General features: G+C 37.9%; 1 protein-coding gene across 6 annotated transcripts in view; it reads left to right on the plus strand.

Annotated features, from left to right (window-relative positions):
• The window catches only part of DOCK3 (dedicator of cytokinesis 3), a 562,865-nt gene that overhangs the window by 425,642 nt on the left and 112,509 nt on the right, over nt 1-24,714 (plus strand). For all 6 annotated transcript variants that reach the window (XM_032320930.1, XM_032320975.1, XM_032320941.1 and 3 more), the window contains exons 10-12: nt 10,438-10,519; nt 15,503-15,563; nt 16,824-16,971. In XM_032320930.1, coding sequence (XP_032176821.1) covers nt 10,438-10,519; nt 15,503-15,563; nt 16,824-16,971 — 291 coding nt within the window. The remainder of the gene's footprint in view (nt 1-10,437; nt 10,520-15,502; nt 15,564-16,823; nt 16,972-24,714) is intronic.

The following is a 24,714-nucleotide window of genomic DNA, read 5'->3' on the forward strand; positions in this document are numbered from 1 at the left end:
GTCTAATAGAATGTCTGACAGATTTATTTATTATTATTATTATTCAGTTAGCCAACATATAGTACATGATGTACATAGTACATCATTAGTTTTTGATGTAGTGTTCAATGATCCATTATTTGCATGTAACACATGCTCATCACAGATTTAAATATTCATTTGGCTTTCAAGTTGGCTCAGTCTTCTAGCTTCCACTCAGAAAATGATCAAGATTTTTCTGTTTCTCCTGTGTGTATTTATTTTGGTTTCTATAGGCTCTACTATTCCCATCAGGGTTCCCTCTTAATTAAGAGACATATAATATTTTAAACAACAAAACTTTGCCTCATTGAAGCACAGAAACAGCAGCAGAAATAGTGACAAGAACAAGTTAATAAGTATAAATAATGTGTATTCTGGTATCCTTAGGGAACTTACGGAGTTATAAAAGGCCAAATCTGTAGGCGTGTGTGTGAAAGCAGACCATGAAAAACCTCAGGCAAATGCTATGATTTTTCTTCCATCTGTGAATATATATTCTTCTTACCCTATATCATGCCAAACAGAGAAGAATATGTGTAGTGAGTAAAAGAATGAAATTTAAAAGACAAAAATGTTCACATTCTAAACAAAGAGCTAGAAAGCACAGAACAAAAGATTATCAGTTTAAATGTAGGTCATGATAGAGGAAGGGAGCAGGGTCAAGAAGATACTCTTTTCAATGAAAATTTGGAGTATTCCTGCCAAATTGCCACATATCACATGAAGTGCCATATGAGAAAAAGGTGATAAGCTCTATAAAATATAGTACACATGTTGATAACTGCTCTCATCCTGATCAAAACCTTGGTGTGTGTTTGTTTCATTTCCATTAGGCTGTGTAGAAATTCAGAAGCATAATTGTGAAGACTGAAAAGTTTTATGCACTGAATTCCAGGAGAGAGTGATGTTTGCTCAAAGTTTGTTTTGCTTACAGTTTGATCCTACCAGTGAAAGAATGGATTTTTGAGGTTATCTTTTTCTAGTTAGTAGACTATCCATTAGGAAATACCATGATTGCACTATGAGGGTAAGGTTCTGTTGACAGGACAGCACAACAGGTCATCTTTGCTGTCTCCAAAATTCAAGTCAAAGTGCTTCTAAGAAAAGTGCACATCCATGTGGGGAAGTTGGGCATGGAGGGAATGACCCTGCCTTCTATGTGTTTTGCTAATTCATCTGTGGGGTCTAAAGAAGTAGCATACTTTTATATTTCTCAGCTGTAGGTCAAGCAGTCTGACATATGATAAGAAAGTAACCATGCTAGCCCTTGCTGCATAACTTTTCATAAAAGTTAGTCATTTTTCTGTATTACTGCCAAGATACTGTTTTTCTATGAAGTCTTAGGGAGTAACCACACTTTAGCATTTGTTTAAGTCTTTCCAGTTTGCATAATAAATAAATTGGGAAACATTATAATAAATAAATAGGAAAAAAATTAAGTCATGTTATCAGTGATTTGCTCTTAAATGCTTTATTTTTCTATGATAATGCAGTCAGATAAATTACTAAGTAGCATTCTTTCTATACACTTAATGAAAGTGTTCTTAGCTAAATTGTTTTTTTTCAGCATTCATTTATTAATGTGTTTATCATTTCTTTCATAACTACTAGGTCTGTATTACTCTTGGGAAGTTACAAAGGACATACCTATGAAGGGAGCATTTGTCTACACCAGACAAAAGAACTTCTCCTGAATACAGAGAAGCAACCACTATTCAAACATTGCTTATTTGGCAGCAAGGGCTAGCATGGTTACTTTCTTATCATACGTCAGACTGCTTGACCTACAGCTGAGAAATATAAAAGTATGCTACTTCTTTAGACCCCACAGATGAATTAGCAAAACACATAGAAGGCAGGGTCATTCCCTCCATGCCCAACTTCCCCACATGGATGTGCACTTTTCTTAGAAGCACTTTGACTTGAATTTTGGAGACAGCAAAGATGACCTGTTGTGCCTTCCTGTCAACAGAACCTCACCCTCATTGCACCCCCATTTATTCATCTACATGCTTTCTATTGTTAAAATTTGGGAGTCTGATCCTGGGGTGAGAGCATAAATCATTAGAGTTAAAACAACTGTAACTTCCCACATAATTGATCATAAAGTTACCATTTAGTTCAATTTCATGAGAATTGCATGATTTCCAAAGACCCTTTAGGGGCTGTATAATTAGAAAAATGCTTTTATAAACATTCAAGGATATGTGATAACAGGTTTATTCCTATGTCTCTTTTACTTTAAAGAAAATGAAAAGAATATGTTTTCTTGGATTGTTTATCATTCAAGTCTCTGCTTGTTCCAAATCAGGCAAACCATTGTTCCCATCACTTCTCAGTGTGACTGAGTGGGAGGGCCGTTAACTTCAAACAGACTAGGGGGCCACTAGCAGAACCGGGATGAGGGCTTGGCATAAATTTTCTAATCAGAGGGGTCAAATGTCCCATATAGGTATGGGGATTATGGCTGGATTTCCTTCAGGCAGCACATCTGAGAGCCTATGTGACACAGACACTGTGTATCTCTAGGGCAAGATGTAGTTTGGATATTACCCATGGAAGCCCCCTCCTCTCCCACACCACTCTTTTTCCAGTGCTCAGTTCATAAGATGAAATATAGATAAAGTAAGGGCTTTGAAGTCAAACAGATTCAGATTAGAATTTCATTTTTACTGTTCTCTCTCTACCCAAGTCAAACAGATTCAGATTAGAATTTCATTTTTACTGTTCTCTCTCTACCCTCTGATCTCAAGCCAAGAACTTTGCCCCTCTGACTCTGTTTCTTTGAAGATGAAATATCTGTTATGAGTATTAAATATAATTAGGCAAGAAAAGAAATACTTTAAACAATGCCCAGTACATAAAAGATATTCATTAAGTGGCTGCTGTTGCTACTGTGATAGCAAATTGATGAGTACCCGGAGCTCCACCTCCCACCCATGTCTTTTCCCTGAACTTCAGACTTGGGCTTTGATCTGCCTGTTTTTTGTTCACCTACACATCCCACAGAGACTTCAAATTCAGCATTTGCATCTGAACTTTCTGGTTGACTGCCACATCCAATCAATTGCTATATGTGGCCAGCTTACATCTCACATCCATTTTCCTCTCTTCTGTTTCCAAACTGAATCATAGCTTGCTGGGGCTACTCCCATTGTCTTTGGAGTATTTTCTATGTTATCAACTTGCTTTCAACACCGCAGCCCAAGTGATCATTCAAAAGACTTAGGAGGTCAACAGTGCTTCTCCTAGTTGAACTTTCCAAGCTTCTCTAAGGCCCATAATGGGGTTTTCCAAACTTGCTTAAAAAGGCAGATTCTTACACTCTCCCCAGAAGTCCTCTGAGTCTATTCCTCTAGAGATTCTGATCCAGAAGACCTGGGATGGGGTCTAGGAATCTGTATTTTCATAGGCTGGCAGTTATTCCTGATAATAGCCAAGTTTGGAGAACCCTCACAGCTAAGTCCACTCTGGATTTGTCCACTCTGTGTTGCATAGTACCTCTGACCACTCCCTGGCTCTCCATTGCCCTCCTAACTCTTGCCCGGAGCCTTCCCACCATCAAAATACCTCAGCCCTCTGAGAGTCTGCACTTGGAGCACTCTCCTAGAATCCTCTTCTCTTCATCTCTAACTACCTCTCACCAAATGCTGTAAGCCTCGCAATACTGCAAGAGTCCTTTGTTGTATCCCATTTGGGCAGCCTATCCTCATCCCAGTAGAACTTGTTAGTAGCCCCTTTCTGTATAATTATAGCATTTTCACATTATGTTGCAATTTGGGGTTTATTTGTGCCTCTCTCCCAGTAGACTCAAAACCTTGAGGATAGGGAGGGACCATTTCATTTCTCTTTTCCCAATATCTACCTCAGTTTCTGGAATACGGTGAAGGTTCATGAACGCTTGTTGAAATGAATGAAAAGGAGGAAAGAAGGCTGGAAAAAATCCTTGAACTGTAATAATAGTTATAAATGTGTTCTTTGGAGCCCTGAAGTGTCTCAGGGACAGGTCGTGGTTAGGAGAGAAGCCTAAGTAGGGAGGATTTTTCCCCCCTGCCCCTCCAGTTCCCCTACTCAACCTAAGTAGCTCTTTATTGATTTTTCATATATTGAACAGTGTAAGATTTTGTTGAAAAGCAGATACTAAATATAAATTTGAAAACCACAGTACTGATTTGCCTTTATGAAACCCCTTTATGTATTTCTGCTCTTGTGCTTCAGAATGAAAGTGGGAAAACTTGAAGAACTTGAGAAATAAAGCCACGTGAGCTAAATTGGAAAATGAATCTGTGAGGAAATACTAGAGATTTTTTAATCTATCGCACTGTGCTATGTACTATGGCCTTGGGGCTCCTTGTCTGTTTTTCAGCACCTGGGAGGTTATCACAGAAGAGATAGTAGTTGCTAAGTAGTTGCCGTCCATCTCCACAGAGGAACAAATGAGAAACACGAAGATTAAAATGGAAGAGTTGAGAGAATTCCTCTGAACTTATTTGAGGAGGATGCTTGTATTTCCAAAACAGAGTCTTCAGGAAATACTCTCCCTAAGTATCAGAGACTGTCTCTGCCTCAATATAGGCTGGGATCTTATTGATGGCCACTGAACATTTGCTCTAGGGATGCATGAATTACTATCCATGGAAATGTATATGAGTGTGTGAATTAGAACCTTCATAAAATCAAGTGATCTTAAAATTGGGACACTTAGACTTGCCACAGATTCAAATTATGGAATTCATTTGTAGCAATTTGCTCAATAATAATGAAATTCTGAAATTAATGTAACTTCATATACTGTTCGTGCATAGCTCATCATAAAAACCACTAAATATGGAGCAGTTCTCTTATAATGTTGCTTATGAAAAGTAAGAACTTAACATTATCTCTTTCTTTCTTTTGAAAGAATTGGAGTTTTATCACCCATATTATTTAAGAGATAAACTTCCCTGTTGCTCTCTTATAGAGGATGTTCATAAAATCTCATGAATAAATTTTAAATTTTACTCTTTTGACCACAGTTCCTTTCATACCTTTGGGAAATATGAGTGGTTGCTGTAGCTCTCATTGGCCAATTTCTCAAACTCTGTACAGACTCCATTGCCTTTATTGCCAGAAAAGCTCCCTGCGGGGTCAAATGTCATCTGTCCCATTGGTATCAAAACACATCATAACATTTTAAACCTCTGAGAAGTCCTAGTGGGTAAAAACCTGTTTAACTGTGTTTACTACAGTGTTTCCCACTTTTTTCGACCACTTCAGGAAACATTGGCTATCCAATGTTTGCTTTCAAATAGTTTGAATGTTAGAAGAAAACATCATTTGCTTGTCATACCCATTGGAGAAGCTAGCACGACAGAAAATAACTAGATATGTATCCAAAACCATATAAAATGAAGGGGAAAAAAAACCAATTATTTTCGGTTTCACAAATTGTAAAGGTCAGATGAAAACAGAAGCATGAAAGGCTCTAGGACATGTGAAGGTCGTGTGGGCACTGTGAGAACTCAGGGGCCTCCTCTCACTGTCGAGGGGAAAGAGACGTTCTTGGGTTCTGATAGGGCCAGCAACCCTATCCACTCTGGATTTTGTTTTATCTTTGGACCTTTTATCTTTGGACCTATCCACTCTGGAATTTGTTTTATCTTTGGACCTTTTATCTTTGGACCAGATCTTGATTTAGCTCCTCCAAACCAGACACCTTTCTGTGGGTCTAGCAGCTCCAGCAGCAGCCTGCGTGGTAGATGTCTGTCTTTGAGAGATTGGTAATATGACAATGAGAACAGTTGCAGGTGTTCCGAGGTTAGGAGAACAAGGTGGTGGGTATTGGAGAGGGCACGGATTGCGTGGAGCACTGGGTGTGGTGCAAAAACAATGAATACTGTTACACTGAAAAGAAAAAATTAAAAAAAAAAGAATGCAGAAGTAGTTGATGAGGGAGCAGGAGGCTGGCTGAGGACAAAGCAAAAGCTGGCGCCTTGCACCCCCCTCTTCATCCGCTCCCCTCCATATGTGTAGCATTCCTCAGGCACCCCTGACTGCCATAAAATGATAAATAGTTAACTTGCTGAGATCACAATCCTGCAAGACAGGAGTCTCCCTTGGTTTGCAAATTTCCTTGAGATTACAACAAAGAAGTTACCTTATCAATAGCCCAATTTCCAAAGACACAGAACTCAGTTCCTCAAGCCTAATGTTACCCTCCCCTCCATAAAAACCAAAGGAGGTGGAAGTAGAAGGAAAAGTAAATAAAGTTAAATTTCTTCTAAACTTAAATCTCATTAACAAGATGCTTGATAGCAGGAATGTAACATTCCACTTGTCTTCAAAGACTTCCAATTGTCTTTACTTGATAGCAACTAAGCCTTCAATATCCTGATAGTATTCTTTGCCCTAATAGCCCTTCTGAACACCCCTTTGTCCTCACCTACCCAACTCCTGTGTATATAACCAACCACTCCTCACAACCCGGGGCAGCAGCTCTTCCTGCCCACGGGCCCTGTCCCCGTGCTTTAATAAACCACCATTTTGCACCAATGACGTCTTAAGAATTCTTTCTTTAGTCGTCAGCTCCGAACCTCCTCACCCCACCGAACCTGACTTAGGTTCTGGGACTTCATCAGTAGTGATAAATTCTCTGAAAAAGACATAAACTTCCTTAAAAAAACTGTTTTTCTATTCCTACATCAAGTTAAGAGTTAACTGGGTGCTGAGTGAAATAAGTCAAGCAGAGAGAGTCAATTATCATATGGTTTCACTTATTTGTGGAGCATAACAAATAACATGGAGGATATGGGGAGATGAAGAGGAGAAGGGAGTTGAGGGAAATTGGAAGGGGAGCTGAACCATGAGAGACTATGGACTCTGAAAAACAATCTGAGGGTTTTGAAGGGACTGGGGGTGGGAGGTTGGGGAAGCCAGGTGGTGGGTATTATTACGAAGGGCACGTATTGCATGGAGCACTGGGTGTGGTGCATAAACAATGAATTCTGTTATACTGAAAATAAATAAATAAATAAATAAAGAGTTAACTGGGTGGTTGAATGCATATATACATGTTAGTTAGGATAGATAACTACAGTAACAGACAGAGAAATGTTACTTTGATGCTCTTGTTTCCTGTTTCTCTGATACACCCAACTTCTAAAACTGCTGACTTATTTGTATCCACACCTGTTGTTTCCTCCTTCGTTCTTTCCTTGATTTCTCTGTTTTCCCAAGGAGGTGGGAACTTCTTTTTCCTTTGCCAATTATTTTCTCTTTCCTCCCTTCAGTATCTTATCATCTATAAACATTGTCCTATTAGAAATAAATGTTCTTTAGTGTGCCCTGTCCTTTTTTGAAGTCAGGTTGTTGCACTGTAATTTACATGTAGTAAAAATTCACTCTTTTTAAAACATAGTTTGGTGAGTTTTGACAAATTTATTGTTGTGGAATCACCACCACATTCAAGAAGTAGAAGCTTTCATCAGCCCAGCAAGTTCCTTCATGCACCTTTGCAGTCAGTCCCTGCCCTCCTCCCTCGCCCTGACAACTCCTGATGTGGTTTCCTTCCTTACAGTTTTGCCTAGTCTAGATTATAATGTAAATGGAGGCATACAATATACGGTCTTTTGTGATTGATTGGCTTCTTTCACTTAGTATGTGTTTTTGAGATTCATCCAAGTTATTATATATCTCGGTAGTTCTTTTTATTGTGAAGTAATATTCCATTGTATGGATATTCCATTGTATGGATATTCCATTCATCTCATGATGAATATTTGTGTTCTTTACAGTTTCTGGCTATTATGAATAAAACTGCAGTAAATATTCACATACGGGTCTCAGTGTGGACATAACTTTTCATTTCTCCTAGGAGCAGAATGATTAGATCATATAATAAGTATATGTTTAACTTTATAAGAAACTGTCAGACTCTTTTCTAAACTGGCTATACCATTTTGCACTTCCCTCAGCAGTTTACAAGAGGTCTAGTTCCTCTACATTCTCACCAACCCTTGGTATATTTAGTCTTTAATTTAGCCATTCGAATAGGAGTGTAGTGGTATCTCACTGTGATTTTAGTTTGTATTTCTCTAATGATTAATGATGTTTTCTTGAGCTTATTTGCCATCCCTGTATGTTCTTTGGTGAAAGATCTTTTCAGATCTTTTGTCCATTTTTAAATTGAGTTGTTACTTATAAAGAACTCTCAGAACTCCATATGTTCTTAATACAGTCCTTTTTTAGATGAGTATTTGTAAATATTTTCTCAGTCCATAGCTTGTCTTTTCACTTTAATAATGTCTCCCAAAGAAAAGATGGTTTTAATTTTTATAAAGTTCAGTTTACCATTTTATTGTGATTCATGATATTCACTTAGTAATCTGAAATCACAAAGATTTTTCTCTTTTATGCTAAATGTGGAAATACAAATGTAAATAAAATATACAAAGATACTTGTCTTCATTTTTCTCCTGTGTTTTCTTCTTACAGTTTTATAGCTTTAGCTCTTACATTTAGGCAACTTAACCCTTTGTAAGCAAGGATTAAAGTTTAGTTTTTTCATTTGGATTCTGAAACACCATTGAAATTACTGTGCTCCATTACTGAATTTTGGTGGCTTTATTGACAATTAAGTATAAACATAAGGGTTATCCCACATGTTAATAAAGATCTCCCTCAGGGTGCCTGGGTATCTCAGTTGGTTAAGCGTCTGCCTTCATTCAGCTCGGGTCTTGATCCCAGGGTCCTGGGATCAAGTCCCGCATCAGATTCCCTGGCTCAGAAGGGAGCCCCTCTGCCCCTCCCCCTTGCTTGTGCTTGCTCTCTCTCTCTTTCTCTCTCTCAAATAAATAAAATCTTTAAAAATATTAAGACCTCCCTTAACCCAATATGCCCATTCAACTATAAGTTCACTTCTACATTTCCACAGCCATTTATTAAAAAGTAGTCTAGACTATTCCTGCCTTCTCACTTCTTCCTCCTCACACTGGGCTCTTTCTCTACCATTGCACTAAAACTGTTATTGCAGGAATCACAGTGGTCTGTGTTCCGAGACATTCTTGTGTTTGTCTCCTGTGATTCTCACTGACCTTAGAACTCACCAACCCCTCTTCCCCTCCCCACCCTGCTTTCAGACATTTTCTTCCCTTGACTAACATAGCATCCCACCTCCTCCTTATTTTTCCTGCTTTTCTATTTGTCCCCATGTGTCTACTTGGCTAGTTCTACCTTTTATTTTTCCCCTAAATATCAACATCCCTCGGGATTCTGACCAAAGCCCTTTTTCCTGCTCCTTCTATGAGCATTCTCTCCTTATTGCCATCCAAACCCCTGGCAGAAAAAAATCTTTTTTAGCTTCATTTCTGCATATTTAATTGTCTACCAGGATCACAAGCTCTATGAAGAAAAGTACCTTGTGTGTATCTTGTTCACATTTGTATTCCCACGTTTAGCACACAGAACTTAATAACTATTGGTTGACTAAATGAACAGATGAACACATGAACAAAGTAAGCAACCTAGAAAGTTGATATTCTATCTTATAATTCTAGGACAATATTTTAATATTGACCTCTTTATTGAAACCACATATATGTGGCGAGTACATGACTATGAGCACAGGACAAGTAAATTACTTTTAGAATTTTAATTTGATTAGAAATGTGATCTTTTCCATGGCTCAGTTTCCCTGTTGCAGTTGATGGGGAGCCTTGGGATGAAGAGGTAGAAAAATTTGAGCCTGGGCAGGAGCAGGCAGGAGTAAGAGAATGAAGAGACACTGCTCCGGATGTCACAAACACTGTATCTCTGGTTTTTTAACCCAGTAATTTACTTTTAGAGTTAACCTGTCTTGTTTGTGAAATAGAATGTTTTAATGGCCCTATGAAATTCTGATTGCAGCTCTAGTTATAACACATTATTTCTCTTTGACTTTTTGCTCAAAATTTTCTAAGTCCCTGTAACATTTTTTTTTCTTAGTCCTGAAATGATTCTTAAAAGTTCTATAGGAAGATGTAAACTGGGTAATATAGATAGTTTTGGCTCAAGTATGGTGGATATTTTTATGATCTGAGTGTTCACATCAGAGAATATATATGCTTGTTATGGGCCTATGTTATGAGTGGAGCTGTGCGGGTATTTGGAAAATAATAGAAGATACAGTCTTCATTGCTCCTCTCAGGGAGCACACACCTTTAGGGAAAGGAGAGCTGCTGCCAGCAGAGAAACAGCAACAGCTGTTAGGCAGTTGGTAGTGTCCGTTGCATGCTGCTTGGCAAGAAAAATAGTGTCCCGACATTAGACATGTACTTTTGGCCTTGCCTGTCACTAAGAGCTGTTCTGACAGTGTTTAGGGTTTCTCTATAAATGCCCTTTTTATTTGTTCTGGAGCATATGGTCCCTTACATTTTTCTGTCTCTCTCTCCTACATTTCAGTGAGCGGTTTCTGGTGAGACTGAACAAGAATGGTGGGCCAAGGAATCCAGAGAAGATAGAACGAATGTGTGCCCTTTTTACAGTATGTGCAAATTCTCTTTCCCTTCTCTGCTGTTGATTCTACCCAGGGGCCGGCTATGTGGATATTGTCACCCTGGAAACAAGTATTTATTCTTACCTCCCTTTATTCTTACACACTGGGGAGATTAGGGCTTGATTTATGTTTCTATCAGATTTTAATGAAATATTTAAAGAAAACTGAAATCAGCTATAGTTTTTAATCGAATTTTTATTAAAGAAATATAGTCAAATACCTTTTACTAATGTAGATTTTAGAAGCTATTTAATATAACAGACAAAATCTGGAAGAAGTCTTTCTTACTATTCTTATTCAAGGCCACTTGGAATTTCTCTGATGTAGAAGTATAATGTCTCTAAAGGCATCCACCAAATTTACAGCTTTGCAGTTTTTTAGTGAGTGCATATAAAGAGAGACAAACTAAGTAGTTCTTCTCTCTTACATCCAAATAGAGGGTCTTTTCCTACTGTGATCTATATACTTTCATTTTTTCCGAATAACGATGTAGTCATTCATGGTCTCCAGGACCACAAACTCATCAGCTCAGAGAAGACATAGTAATCTGCTTCTGGCAAGTGCTCAGCCTAATAATACCACATTGCCTTGTGTATTCCTCAAGTTGATTTTGAGTTACTAAATGTTTTTTATTTAAAGAAAACTAGTGTGCAGCTTTGTTTATTTGCTGAAGGAGAAAACAAGACTGTGTTATAATTTTAAACCAGTTTTGACTCTTGTGGAGTCTTTGATCTGCTTCAGTATTAGTGAGATACATTAAGACCCATTAACGCCAGGAGGTGTGATAGTCTCACAGTGCCTCTGCCCTGGTGTGGGGTGTGTGATTGATGGGTTACAGTCAGGTGTCTCAGAGCTTACAATGTACCCCTTAAACACAAATAGGATTTCTCTAGGCATTGTATATGTAGCTTTCTCTGAAAGATAGAACTGGATTTGTTTACCTGTTTTACTGATACCACATATATGTGGCGAGTACATGACTTTTTTGTTCATTTACTACAACTTTATCTTTCAAAGCTTCAAACAGCATTACTGCAGAATCAGAAGCCATGTTCTCAGGGACAGTTTCTGTTGAAAACTCTCCAGATGTACAGAAACATTTGTAAGTCTGGTTAAGCTAAAGTGATTTTTTTAGCCCATCTTGGAGCTCAGCATTCAAACTCTAGGAGACGATGCAGGAAGACCAAGCAGGTAAAGCAGACCCATGAAGACAGTTAAGGGAGTTGAGATGATTTTGTCTGGGGAAAGCAGCGCTATTCCTTCAGTAGGAAAAGAACGAGGGAAAGAGTACAAGTTGGGATTTAGGTTAGGATATTGGGAAAGAGCTTCTGAAGTGAGAGTGTGTAAACACTGAAGTGGTCCTCTGTGGCCACCTTTCTGAAATAGAAATAGGAAGAAAAAAGACACCCATCTGCCTAGAATGCCTCACTGACCTTAGGAGGTTTTTCTAGACCCTGATTCTCTGATAAAGCACCAAAAGAAATCACTGCTTCCTTGTTCTCTGGCATTGTGAATAGAGCTGTATGTATGGCTGTCCTTGAATATGATGAGTGTGGTCCTTGTCTCTTGAAAAATGAACTTAATTATGATGATATTTGAATGTAATTACAGTAAATTGAAATTTTCATTTTGTAGCATTTTAATTATCTATATGGGCCCAGAGGCCTAAGCTGTAGCTGTGACTTTATAAATCAGAGATGCACATAACATTCATGTGCTCTTATTCTGCCACAATGGGAAGACAAGGCTGCTAAAAATACCACTTCTGTAGTTCCCTTTGCAGTACAGCTCTGGATTGCTTTTTAAGATCCTAAAGAATGATTTGAGAAATTTTTACAAAGCACATGAAATTTTTTCACAAGATTTTCTTATCCAGGATTTTCATGTTTTACTTTAAGCAATGAGAAATATTAATTTTGGTGGAACCTATTTTCTCATCTAAGACTTGAGTTCCTCCTGTGAGCTAAAGAAGTTTTCCAGATTGACATAGGTGCTACAGAGTTTGAGAGTAATGCAAGAAAATGCAGCCACAGCTATGGTCAGTGCCAACTTGATAGCTTACCTTTTAGCATCAAGAAGAGGGAGGCCTACAAACTGAGTGGTTTTGCAAGATTACTCAAGCAGACTTCAGAGCCACATTATAGACCAGCACATTATTCATGACTCAACCTTGTTCTCTGTAAAATCGGGGTTTTTTCTAACCTTGTCAGATTTCAGAGCTTCCTGTCCAGAAAGAATTTTATCCAGAAGGAGGTGTTTCATATTTATGTGAATGTCTAATACAGTGATTTCCTAACTTTCATGGTAAACAATGGCTATGTATATGAACGTGTGAGAACATGTCTGTGAATTTACTTTTTTAGTAGACATCCAGTGCTTCACACACAGTCCCTGGCAAATATGAAGGCCCCAGTAATGATTTGTTATAAAAGTAAATGAATATGTTTATTTTTTGTTATATTTGAGTGACCAACTCAGAAAATTAACTTGTGTTCTTTTCCCTGCATTCATTGGCATTATATTTTCTACATTTATTTATAGCTTCTGCTTCTTCTGTAGCATAAGCATGAATAAATTGGCCTTGTTTTGTTTTTGCAAATCCCATTTCTCTACAGAAAAAGGGCAGTTTAGGCACAGGAAAGTGAGTTGACTTCTCCATGTTTCAAATGGAACATCAGGAACTGAGTCCAAGATGCTGAGCCCTGAGTCACTCCCCTATAACTACCATGTAGTTGGGAACCAGCTTTTAATTATGTGGGACTGGAGAGTATGCCCCAGAGGGTAAATCTAAATTCAAACTCAGCTCACCAAATGAATGGTGGGAATTCCTCTTCACATCTTGGTTTTACAGGTCTTGTGAGTATTTTAACATGGATAGCCACACTTGGTACCTAGTCTTAAACAGTGAATGTTTACTAACTCTGTGGTAACTGTGTTTAACCACGTACTTATGTTTAATAAGATAGCTTTCACACTGAAATTATGTGGGACTTATGAATAATAATTTCACATAAAATATTTTTTGCACCAATTATTCCCATTTTATATTATTGACTTAAAATAAATACCACAGAGAGTTCTGGGTACCAAATACAAAATGGTCAGAAAGGGTGCCTACTCTATCTACTTGGAAAATACCATAAATTATAATTCAGTTTTCTTCCTTTCATTCACTTAGAACCAAGAGAGAGGTCCTGTGCTCATGTGTATAACTGATCTGATTAGTGTTTGATCATTTTTGGTAACTGACTTGAATTCGTAGATGTAGAGATTAATCATCATACTGGTTATTTGATAGTTTGGCTTAACACATTCCAAGCTATGTAGAAGGAACCATTTCATTTTGAAATGTGTCAAAAATTTCTTTATTTTTCAGTAAGTAGACATGTTTCAATCCCTAAAAAAGCGCAAAGAAGTGGTAATGTGGATTTTTTAAATTTTTATTTGTTATTTAGTAACCATTTTAATGGGTGTCAAAATACAGAGATATTTGAAGGTATCATTTTAAATTCCATTTCTAAATTAAAGGAAGTGGTAAGATGGAGCCTGAACCACCCTTTTTCAGTTTCAAACGACAACTTTCATGTAAAAATATTTCTTTGTGATTCCAGAGATACACATTTATCTTAAATTATTTTGTATCCTATTTCATTATAAGCACGCTTTGTTATTCCATCAAGAATTTGGTGAAATGTCATAACCATCTAGAATCTAAAAGTTTCAATTTCACCATTGCACATTACTTTTTAATGTCTCCTTTCCTTTCATATGTCTAGGGCCACTCTACAGGGCAGAGCTGGTCTATAGTAAGGCAAGCAAAGCACAGCTTCCTGAGAGTGAGACCCCCTTAAACTTTGCACCTTGGGTGCCTTGCTTGCCTTACCCAAGTCCTAACCTTGCAACAAGGTATAAAAATAAAGCAAACATGGGGACTCTGGATTGCAAAGCTCATTTGAAACTATAACTGTCACTTGATTGTCCCTTTCCCTGCCTTTTTAAAAAGAGACAACATCGGGACCAGTCAAGAGATGAAAGATGGGAAAGACAGGGAACTAAGTAAGGGACCTTTTCCTAGAAGCAAAAGGGAAATCTTGAGAAACTGTCCATTAAGGACAGAGGTTATTCCATCAATATCATTAATTCACAACAGTGTGTCTCAGTGAGCAGCAAGCTGACCTGGTGAGAAGTCTGAAACAGCGTATATATTAACGTTTTATTATTTTAAGTACAACGTGTTAAAGTGAAATACGTACCCATAAATGAACGCTTTATTTCGAAAGGTGTTCTAAACATAAATAATTTAATGTATAAAATTATTTTAATAACTTTAGTTTTAAAAATTACTGATTGGATCAGATCGTTTACTTAAAGGAAGCCCTTAGAATTTTCCAGATAAGATTATTTTCAGCTTTATACTTCAGTACAAATGATGGAGAAATGGAGATCAAATTATTGAGGTTTCACTAAGGCCAAATTAGTCTCTTCTCAAGGGAACATATCTAGTGCATAATAATCATTGTGGATCACAGAATAAACATAAAATTAGTAAAGAGTAAAATTTTAAAATCTCAGTCATTAATAAGCTTATTGGTGTTTTCCATTTTTTGTTCTGCATTGAACATTTCTTTTGTTACAAAATGTTTTTTATAAAATGATGTTCAAATAAACATGGATAAGGCAATATTATGAAGAATTCTAATGTGAGAACTCTTGTAGATATCTGTTGGCTATTCTAAATAAAAGCTGGGAAAGTATTATCAATAAAATAACTTCCAGAGGCAGATAAGATATTCACACTTTGGCCACAGGAATCTTACAAACCACTAAACCACTGTGTGCTTTAGTCCCCCTCCCCACCTATAACATATGCTAAAAGTAACAAAAACAGATGATTATGAGGTTTTGAAGTGAAATTTTAATTATTTTCAGTACATTCATTGTCTTAATTTACTTTTTTTTTTCTTTTCTTAGGATCTGAGCAGCAAAGATATGAAGAGAGATTTATATATAGTTGCCCATGTGATACGAATAGGTACTGTTGACCTTATCCGTTCACATGACTAAGACCAGCCCACCTTGGGATAAGTATCTACTACTATGTTTGAGCTTTCTCATCTCCATAGCTCTTACCCGTAATGTCAGGTCTCAGGACGGGAGTCCAGCTTGTATTGGAACTCTGCCTTAAGCTCAGCTGCTGTGGTAGCTGAATTTGACATGAATGAAAGCATTTTTTTTTTTCACTTGAAATCTTCTGCTCCCAATTTGTTTTTAGACCCAAACTCCAAACTCTTTATTTCAAGTGGTCTGCTCTTTTAACATTCTCTCCACCACAGTGCTTTGCCTTTCTACAAGCTTTTCCACTTCAGAGATCTTACAACAGGTTGCAGGTTGCCATCTTGAACATGTGGCGAATGGCCTTTGCTGTGTTTTGTATCCAAAGTATGTATCTGTGCAGTTTTCCACAAAATAAGAGTTACTACCCTTACTGCAGCTGATGTATGGTATTTCACTTTTACCCCACCCAAGATGATGAAAGTGATTTTTGCTGCTGCTCTGTGGTTGATTTACTCAGCCTCATTTCGAGCATAAGGCGTAATCTGGGGTCTAACCAAGTCTTCCTCCATCAGTTTGGATTCTGACATTATCATGTACCTTTTTTGTCAAAGAGTATTTTTTACTTCTTTGCCAACAAAACACCTCTTTACTGTACTTTGTTTTGCTGTACTTCGTAAGCACTTACTGACGTTCCAGTTTTGCTTCTTCAAGTCCTCTCGCGGCCACCATTAGGTACAGCTTTGGTAGGCGGGAGAAGCGAGCCCCCATTCTTTCTGAGACAACTTTCGCTCCAGCAGAGATTCAAGAGCAGCTGTGACAGCAAAATTTGGTTGGAAGAATAACTCGTGGTTCTTACCTTTGCATACAAAGTTTTTACCTGGCAACAAAAATACTAAACTTTGTATCCCCAATATGCCAAAGAGGTTTAAATCTAACACAGTGGTTTTTCTAAGAAATTCATAAAACCACTGTTTTATTCTCATATGATTAATAAATGGACTAATGGTATTAAGGTAGATAATAAGGATGATTAATTGAATGTGGCCAAGGCCTGTCTGGCATTCCTCCACATAAATATTCTGCATCCCTGCATGGCTCTCTTTAGTCCTAAATTAGTCTTCCAGTTTAGAGTATTTCTAAGGTGCCTATATCTCTGGCATCCTTGGATGACAATCAGGTGGTACTGGAGAGGAGCCTGGAGTTCTTGGTCTGACTGGTGTTTTCTGCTGTGCTTCAGGCCGGATGCTCCTGAATGACTCGAAGAAGGGCCCTGCTCACCTACACTACCGGCGACCATATGGTTGCGCTGTCCTGAGCATCCTGGATGTTCTGCAGTCGCTCACAGAATTAAAGGAAGAAAAGGATTTTGTTCTTAAGGTTTACACGTGAGTAGTAGATATCAGAAATATTAATAATTACAACATAAGACATTCCAGTACTACCCTTGAGAGCAGCAGTGCTCAAGCTTTGTGGGACACAGAACCACCAGAATATGTAGGATAGGGAGTTTATAAAAAATGCAAAGATTTTGATCTAAGGTCTATAGTTTTAATAAGTTGCCCAGGTGATTCTGAAGCAGCGAAATTCAGAAACCTCTATCCTAAACTAGAAGTCTGGTAGTATAGATGTCTGTACTACCTCTTCTATCTAGGACTAGCCAACATTATTAGTTACAGAAAAACTAATGATGTAATTTCTCCTGTGTTTTGGATATAAAAGAATCTTCTTTGTTCAATACTTCCCCCCCACCAACTATTGTAACTGAGCTAGGTACTGACGCAAATTGCTTCAAAGAATGATCACAAGTCAACTTGAAGAAAAGTAAATTTTTCTGAGGAGCTGTGGTTACACTCTCCACTATTGTGACCACAGATCCATAAGTCACACCCATCTAGCCATGGCATTGTTTTTCATGTTCATTAACCAGGGGTGCCTGGGTGGTTCAGTGAGTTAAAGCCTCAGTTTTCGGCTCAGGTCATGATACCAGGGTCCTGGGATGGAGCCCTGCATCAAGCTCTCTGCTCAGCAGGGAGCCTGCTTCTTCCTCTCTCTGCCTGCTTCTCTGCCTACTTGTGATCTCTGTCTGTCAAATAAATAAATAAAATCTTTTTTAAAAAATGTTCACTAAACACCGGATCTGCCTTATAGAAGCAGTGCATCTCCTTCTGATTCTTGTTAAGCAATAGAAAAAAATAAATGAAGAAAAGGAACAGAATTCAGGCACATCATCTGTCTTTGCTAATATAGACTTAAGGATGAATAGTAGTGCTGAAAACATGATCTGTGGTGAGTTTAGTGAGATTTTAAAGTAAGTGTTTCTAACTATGAGAATTTTTTTTTAAATATGTCCTCTTTTGGTTTTAACCCAATATTATTTTTTGAAATGAAATCTAACATTGTCCATCACCATGTTAATGTATCTTCACCGTAATATTGCATGAATATTTTTCTGTATTCTCTGTTCTGATTCAGGCAGGAAATGAACTCAATTCACAATTACACTTAATTTGGCCCTTTATATATCAACGACATTTTATTAATTTCAAAATAAAAGTCCAGACCCCCATATTACCTATTTTGCCTTAAGCACTGTTCTGTTCAGAGTTGTGTACATCTATGGGATAAGGATCTTCTTTTGGAATACTCACCTCCAAGGGAAATTTTGGTGGGTTTTCTCTTCCTTTCATGCATCAGTCACAGACTTTCTCCATATACCAAATCTCTTCTTTAATGGCTGATGGGAATGCTTTTTGATGTACCTTCCTCCCTTTGAAAAGGACCAAACAGGAATCCAAAATCATCATCATTATCCTCTTACTCCACTGTGTCTTTCCCAAGGGCAAGGGGTTTATAGGTAGCACTCGGGAATCACATCTCTTCACATGCATCAGCTGTTCCTTGCTTCACTGCAGATGCTCATTGTGGATTGGGGCTTGCACAGCATCCCTCTTGAAATCACGCTGTCAGGCTTAATTGGCCTAATTGCTTCTAAAACAACAGATCATTATAAAAGAATTTTTTTGAAAGACTACTAGAATCAAAGTGTAGGATAATTTTTCCACTTGAAAATACTAAGATTGTCCAGGAGACTTCCAACTGCATGTTTGCGAAATTGATTTTGTGCACAGGATTAGTGTTTTAAATCCACATCAGCCCAGTGAATCCAGCCCCTAGGAGAAGAAATATTTTCCAATAAGTTTCATGGCCTATGTTTGTTAGACTGAATTAGATGCTTTAAAGGTTCAATAATTGCTATTGATAGTGCTTTGGCCTTTGTTAGGACAGGATTTTGCAAGGATAAAAAAAAACCTTGTATAGTTTTAATCAATGAATTGGCAAAATATCTCATTAGTTGTTGACATTCTCATCATTTCTTTCATTATTCAGTCAGCCTCAACCAGAGAAGATTCAAGCTCCAGTATGTCTCTTGCCATAGCCATTCCTCTGGCTTAATAGATATTGTTCAATATCATATATGTGTGTGCGTGTGTGGTGAAGGTCCCACATCATTTTGAGAAAATCTCAACAGGAAGCTGGGGCATGAAAACCAGGTTGCTTGCCAAGGAGCCGAAAGCCTGAAAAATCACAAATAAATCATCACCGTATGCAATTCAGTCTGATATAGATATTATCTGTTTCCTCTTGGTCAGAGGCACTAAGGTCACAGGCAGGCACAGGGCAGGTCGAACCTAAAGCCTAGGACACAAAAGGAGAGGAGTGCTGGAAGCTAAAGCCAACACTAAGGCGAAGTCAAGTTGCCATAAATAATGCATGTGACCAAACCCAAGATGCTTCTGCATATGCAGTGACCGCTTTCCAAATTCACAGTGTGATACCGCCTAAATGAACATTTTTAGGCCAACCTTAACAAAATAGATAACTACTTAGAATATTAACTCTACTATGTTAGTTATATTTTAAATCATATTATATAAAATGTATATTATCCATTACATATTCAATCACATGTTATATAAAATTGAGACAAGTATTGCATTTTCCCCACTCTCATGTGTTACGAGAAAATTTTACTCAAATTCATCATACGCAACCATGTCATCAGGACTTTGTCAACATTGGAGCCACTTCCCAAGTCATCTCACACAGTTTTCCAGGGCATGGTCTTCTACTTCCATCAGGCTGGTTTTGACACATCACTCTTTGAATCCTTGGTGATGCATTCACTGGAAGTTCGTCTTGAGGCTCAATTACACTTTTGCTGAATATTTGGACACTTGCTGTTTCTCTGTCTTTATTTGTCCTGTAAGACCCATATATGTGACCTTAATAATACAGGTGCTTACTATGCTGCTTTTAAGGTGAGTTTTATAGCAACACCCAGTTGTTCAATTTGGAGGTCATACCCAAGGGTAATTACTAAATCGGTGTAGTTTTGCTCTTAAAAAAAGAAGTCTTTAACCAATTCTGTCAGATTAGTTTTATAAGCATCTAAAGCTTTCATTGATTGAGATAATTTCAGGCTTATGTAACTTACCCAAAATACTGCTGTGACATTCAAAATGAAGGGATTCAGAGAATGCCCCATAACACGACAGGATTTGTGAGGGTGGAAATATAAGGTGGCAATCTCTTCTCTTATGTAATATCTGGAAGGGACCCTCTCCTTATATTTGAGGTAAACACATATTTCCTCTGAACACTGACTTTGGGGTCTTTGTTTCATGAGCACCTTATCCATGAAACTGCCTCAAGTTGAGAGTACTTGTTTAGGAGCCATTATTAAATGAGGCCCATTCTTAAATGAGTAAAGGGCCATTGGGCTGTCCTCATTTTAATACAGAGTAAAGAAGGCTCAAGTATTTATACATACAACGACGTCAAATGAAAATAATGCTTCTCACTTGCGAGTCAGTTAAGGAAGTAGCTCTTACTTCTCTCTTTCCTAGCCAAGGCCTTCCCAGTTTTCCATGGATCATTTCCTTCCCAATATTCCATGGATCATGATCCACTCAGAACTGTCATCTGCTGTGTCTATTGTCAGTGTATGAGCATCTGCACCAAATGTCTGCTCAGGCCTTTACAAAAAAGACCTAAATCCAGTAGGTCTGTGCCCACGAAACTACTCTGTTTTGACTTGCAGTGCCCACCATCTCTAGCCTTGGAGCCCAGTTAGATTTGTTAGTGTGTTAGTGCTGCTGCAAAGCAGAACTTGCTAAATAATGAGCCAGAGTAAAGAAAGTCAGCTCAGGATGACTCCTGTTCATGTAACAGTCAAAAGGCTTATGACGCTAACACAGATATAAGTGGTGGCACATTGAGGTCCTTTGTATTCTCTGCCTCAAACTTGGAAAACACACCTGCATTCTCCCTCCCTTTTCTGTTGTGCTGCTCCTCCAGGAAAGTCACATTGAAAGAATGATGGCTCTAAGAGTAGACAAACACAGAGCTGCCTTCATATAACAACTTTGTTAACTGATTTAAATATAGTCAGTGGTATGTATGATACCATCTTGTTTTTTTTAAGATAACACTTTCTTCTATTAGATAAATGGGTAGATTAGATAGATGAGGTGATTGGTAAGCAGAAGCTGTGAGATTTGGAAAAATCACTGTAATCCCCTGAACTTCAGTTTCCTCATCTACAAAATTGAAGAAGAAAAGGGATAAAATAATATAAGAAATTTAAAAAAATCCACATGAACTAGTGAATCAAACAGGAAAAAGGTGGTAAATAAACAAGAGGACTAGTGGTTCAGGAAATGAGGTCTAACCAAATAATGGGCATACTGCTTGCCATCTAAACAGGAGTGTTTTTTGTTTTTTTGTTTGTTTGGGACTCTTGACTACAGGTAAGCTCCACTTTTACATCTAAATTACAAATCCTATAAAATTCCATGCATACTACCCTCGTTACCCCATGGTAATCACACAAAATTTGCCCAATAGTTCATGTACTTCAGTTTAAAGGAAGTTGACCAAATTCAGCCTTCTTAACTGGTGAGAGGAAGCAGTGCCAGAGCCCAGGTGTCCTTGCTAACATCTCTACCTCCAACTTTCCCCAAAAGCCCCCTTTTCCTCCACAGGGATAAAATGAGCATGATGGAATTTATAGTGGAGATCTAATTGTCATGACCCTTATGCATATAATAATGACTCAAAATTATTATAGTCAATTTACTGGAAATAGAAAGAGAGGATAAAACTACAATAAAAGCAAAAGACTTTAATGTGCCTCTTGACATACAGGGAGAAAAAAATAAGGATGGAAATAAATATTTAAATCAGGTAAATAACTCTGACTTAGAGAATCTGAAGAAGGTTGACATGACAGATACTAACAGTCAGCATCTTTGAATGCTCGACATGGGCTGTCATACCCCTCTTTTATAGACAAGGAAACAGGTACAGAGAGGTGAGGCATGTGCCTAAACAGCCTGATTAAGAGACTATGCTCTTAACCTCTTGCTGTCCTTCCTCCAGATAGGTTGAGCACAATTTGTCATCTAAATTAGGACATTCTGATAGTCAAAAGGAGTGCTGTTGATGCCAGGACAGCAGGTGTAAATGGAGTATCCCAGCTCGCCGGCCCATATGGTCCTCCCAGCTCTAGACAAATCTTTTATCCAATAAACAGAACACATCTTTTTCAGTGCCTATGGAACATTTATAAAAGTTATTCATAGAAAAAATTTCCATAAATTCCATAAGGCACAAGCCATACTCTCTGATCACGATGCAATTAGCATATAATGCATCATATTAGTCATCCAAAGGGGAAAAAAACAAATCATCCTGATATCAAAAAAGATACATGACAAAAGTGAATCTTCATTCCCAATTATTTAACAGTTTTAGCTTAATAAACTCAGAAAAAATCGCTGTTTGTTGCAGTTTGAGAGGGTTACTAGATAGCAGTAGATTGGTTCTGAGATCAAAATGTTAAGCAGGTAGAGATAAAAATGGATATACAATACAGAGTGGCATAGATAGACATTTATAATGTACCTATATATATGTATGTGTGTGTATATATGCAAAGAGTACATATAAACATTTCACTTTTATTAGCAAGAAAACTCATTTGAGATCATGGTTTGGATCTATGAGCCACATGGACTTTTGTATTTGTTTCCTGTGGCTACTATAACAAATTACTGCAAATGTGGTGATTTATGACACAGAAATTTATTCTTACAATCTGGAGGCCAAAAGTCTGAAATCAGGATGCCAGCAGGATCACACTCCTTCTGGAGGCTCCAGGGGAAAATCTGTTCTTTATCTCTTCTGGGAGCTGTCAGCATACCTTGACTTGGGGCTTCATCACTCTAATCTCTGCTTCTGTGGCAACATTCCCTCCTCTTGTCCTATCTTCATTTTCTTCTCTCTGTGTCTTAAGTCTTCCTCTACCTTTCTCTAAGGACATTTTTCATTGAAGTTGGACTCATCAAGATTATCCAGGATTATCTCCTAATCTCAAAATCCTTAACTTAATTACATCTGCAAAGATCCGTATTTCAAATAAGGTAACATTCACAGGTTCCAGGGATTAGGATATGGATATATCTTTTTAGGCGCCACCATTCAACCTACCACAACTTGTGATTAACATGAACCCTGAGTCAGAAAGACTATGGAGTCATCATCAGATAGAGTCTGGTGGTACAGAGGGATTGTGTGTTCTCTGCAAACAGGTTGGTCCCAAAAGAAGGAAGAGGCAGAATTAAGATGTTCATGCCCAGGTCCTTCTTCTAGAAGCGCTGGGCAAAGAGGTCACTCTTTCTCCCAGGAAAGTGACTAAATGGGGTAGATTTAGATACAAGGGCGGGCCAGGCCTGTTGGAGACATCCAGTCAGTAGGCGTGCATATATTTACTATGGTAAATTGAAATTCAATTGGCCACTCATATTGCCGACCTAGCATGACTGTGCAGTTTTCCCTGTGTATTGCAATCTCATTGGCCACCTGTGTATAAGCCAGGCTAAAGCACCTCTATAAATGTTAGTCTGTGAGGCTGGGAAGGGTCATTGCCTCTTTGTAAGAGACGGCCCCAACCGGTGGGTTTGATTCTTGATGCTTGGCGTGAAATAAAGCTTTGCTTGACCTTTGCTTTGTATCAGTCTTGCTCCTTTGATCACGGACGCATTATTGGGGGACCCTAACAAAACTAGCAATGTACTATATGTTGGATAATTATATTTAAGAAAAATAAATAAATAAAAATAAAAACACTAACTTAAAGGTCTTACAAGCAATCCTTTAAAATTTCTTAAGCATTTTAAACAGTTTTTGTGTTGTTCACCTTGGAGAAAGAGAACAAAGTTGGGTGAAGAGAAGAAACACAGAAATTAAGAAGTTAAGGAGATTGCAGGAAAGTGGTAGATGCTAACATGTGCTCTGGTACATGAGTAAATGAAAGAGCCTACCGAATTTTGTTGAGAAGAACCCATGCTCCAGCTCCAGTGCTTCTGAATGCTTGGGAATCCCATGTAGAAAACTAAAACCCTCTCACCTTTCTGTCTTCTTCCTTGAGTAAAATCCTTGGACATGTAGTAGCTGAAGTGCTATTCTGCTTATCTCCCCTGCTACAGAGGCATACAGACCTCTTTTAGATCACAGTCCCTCATGCGTCTTGTGATTGAGGACAAACTACCAACAGCAGTAATCATGCTCTAAATATTAATTTGATTGGATATAACATAATCATGCTTCATTACAATCACAAGTCATTTGATTATTTAATAAATGCTCCCATTTATAATTTGTCCTTACAAAATATCCTAGTGATTGGGTAAAATATGCTGATGACACCACATCCATTTATTTTCAGATGATTTGAGTAGCTGCTTGACATTCAGGAAAGGGAGATATTTGGAAGATCAGTTAGGAGGTGATTACACTAGTCCAGAAGAGAGATGATCATGGTTGAACCAAGGCCATGAAGAGGAGAGGTGAATGAATTAAGACACACTGTCCCTGTGGGTGTGGTTGACAAAGCACCGTCTCCATTATACTGCCAAAAAAAAAAAAAATTAGTGTTTTATTGGTGAAATGCTGAAATTATACCATCTATTGGAGGGAGGGAGTTAATTTTCAAGACTCTTCTTTTGAAATGAAAGGGGGAGTATGTTATTTATGACAAACTGTAGTCAGATTTCTGTTAAAGAAAG

Source organism: Mustela erminea, chromosome 1, assembly GCF_009829155.1.
Source record: "Mustela erminea isolate mMusErm1 chromosome 1, mMusErm1.Pri, whole genome shotgun sequence".
Taxonomy (NCBI): Eukaryota; Metazoa; Chordata; class Mammalia; order Carnivora; family Mustelidae; genus Mustela; species Mustela erminea.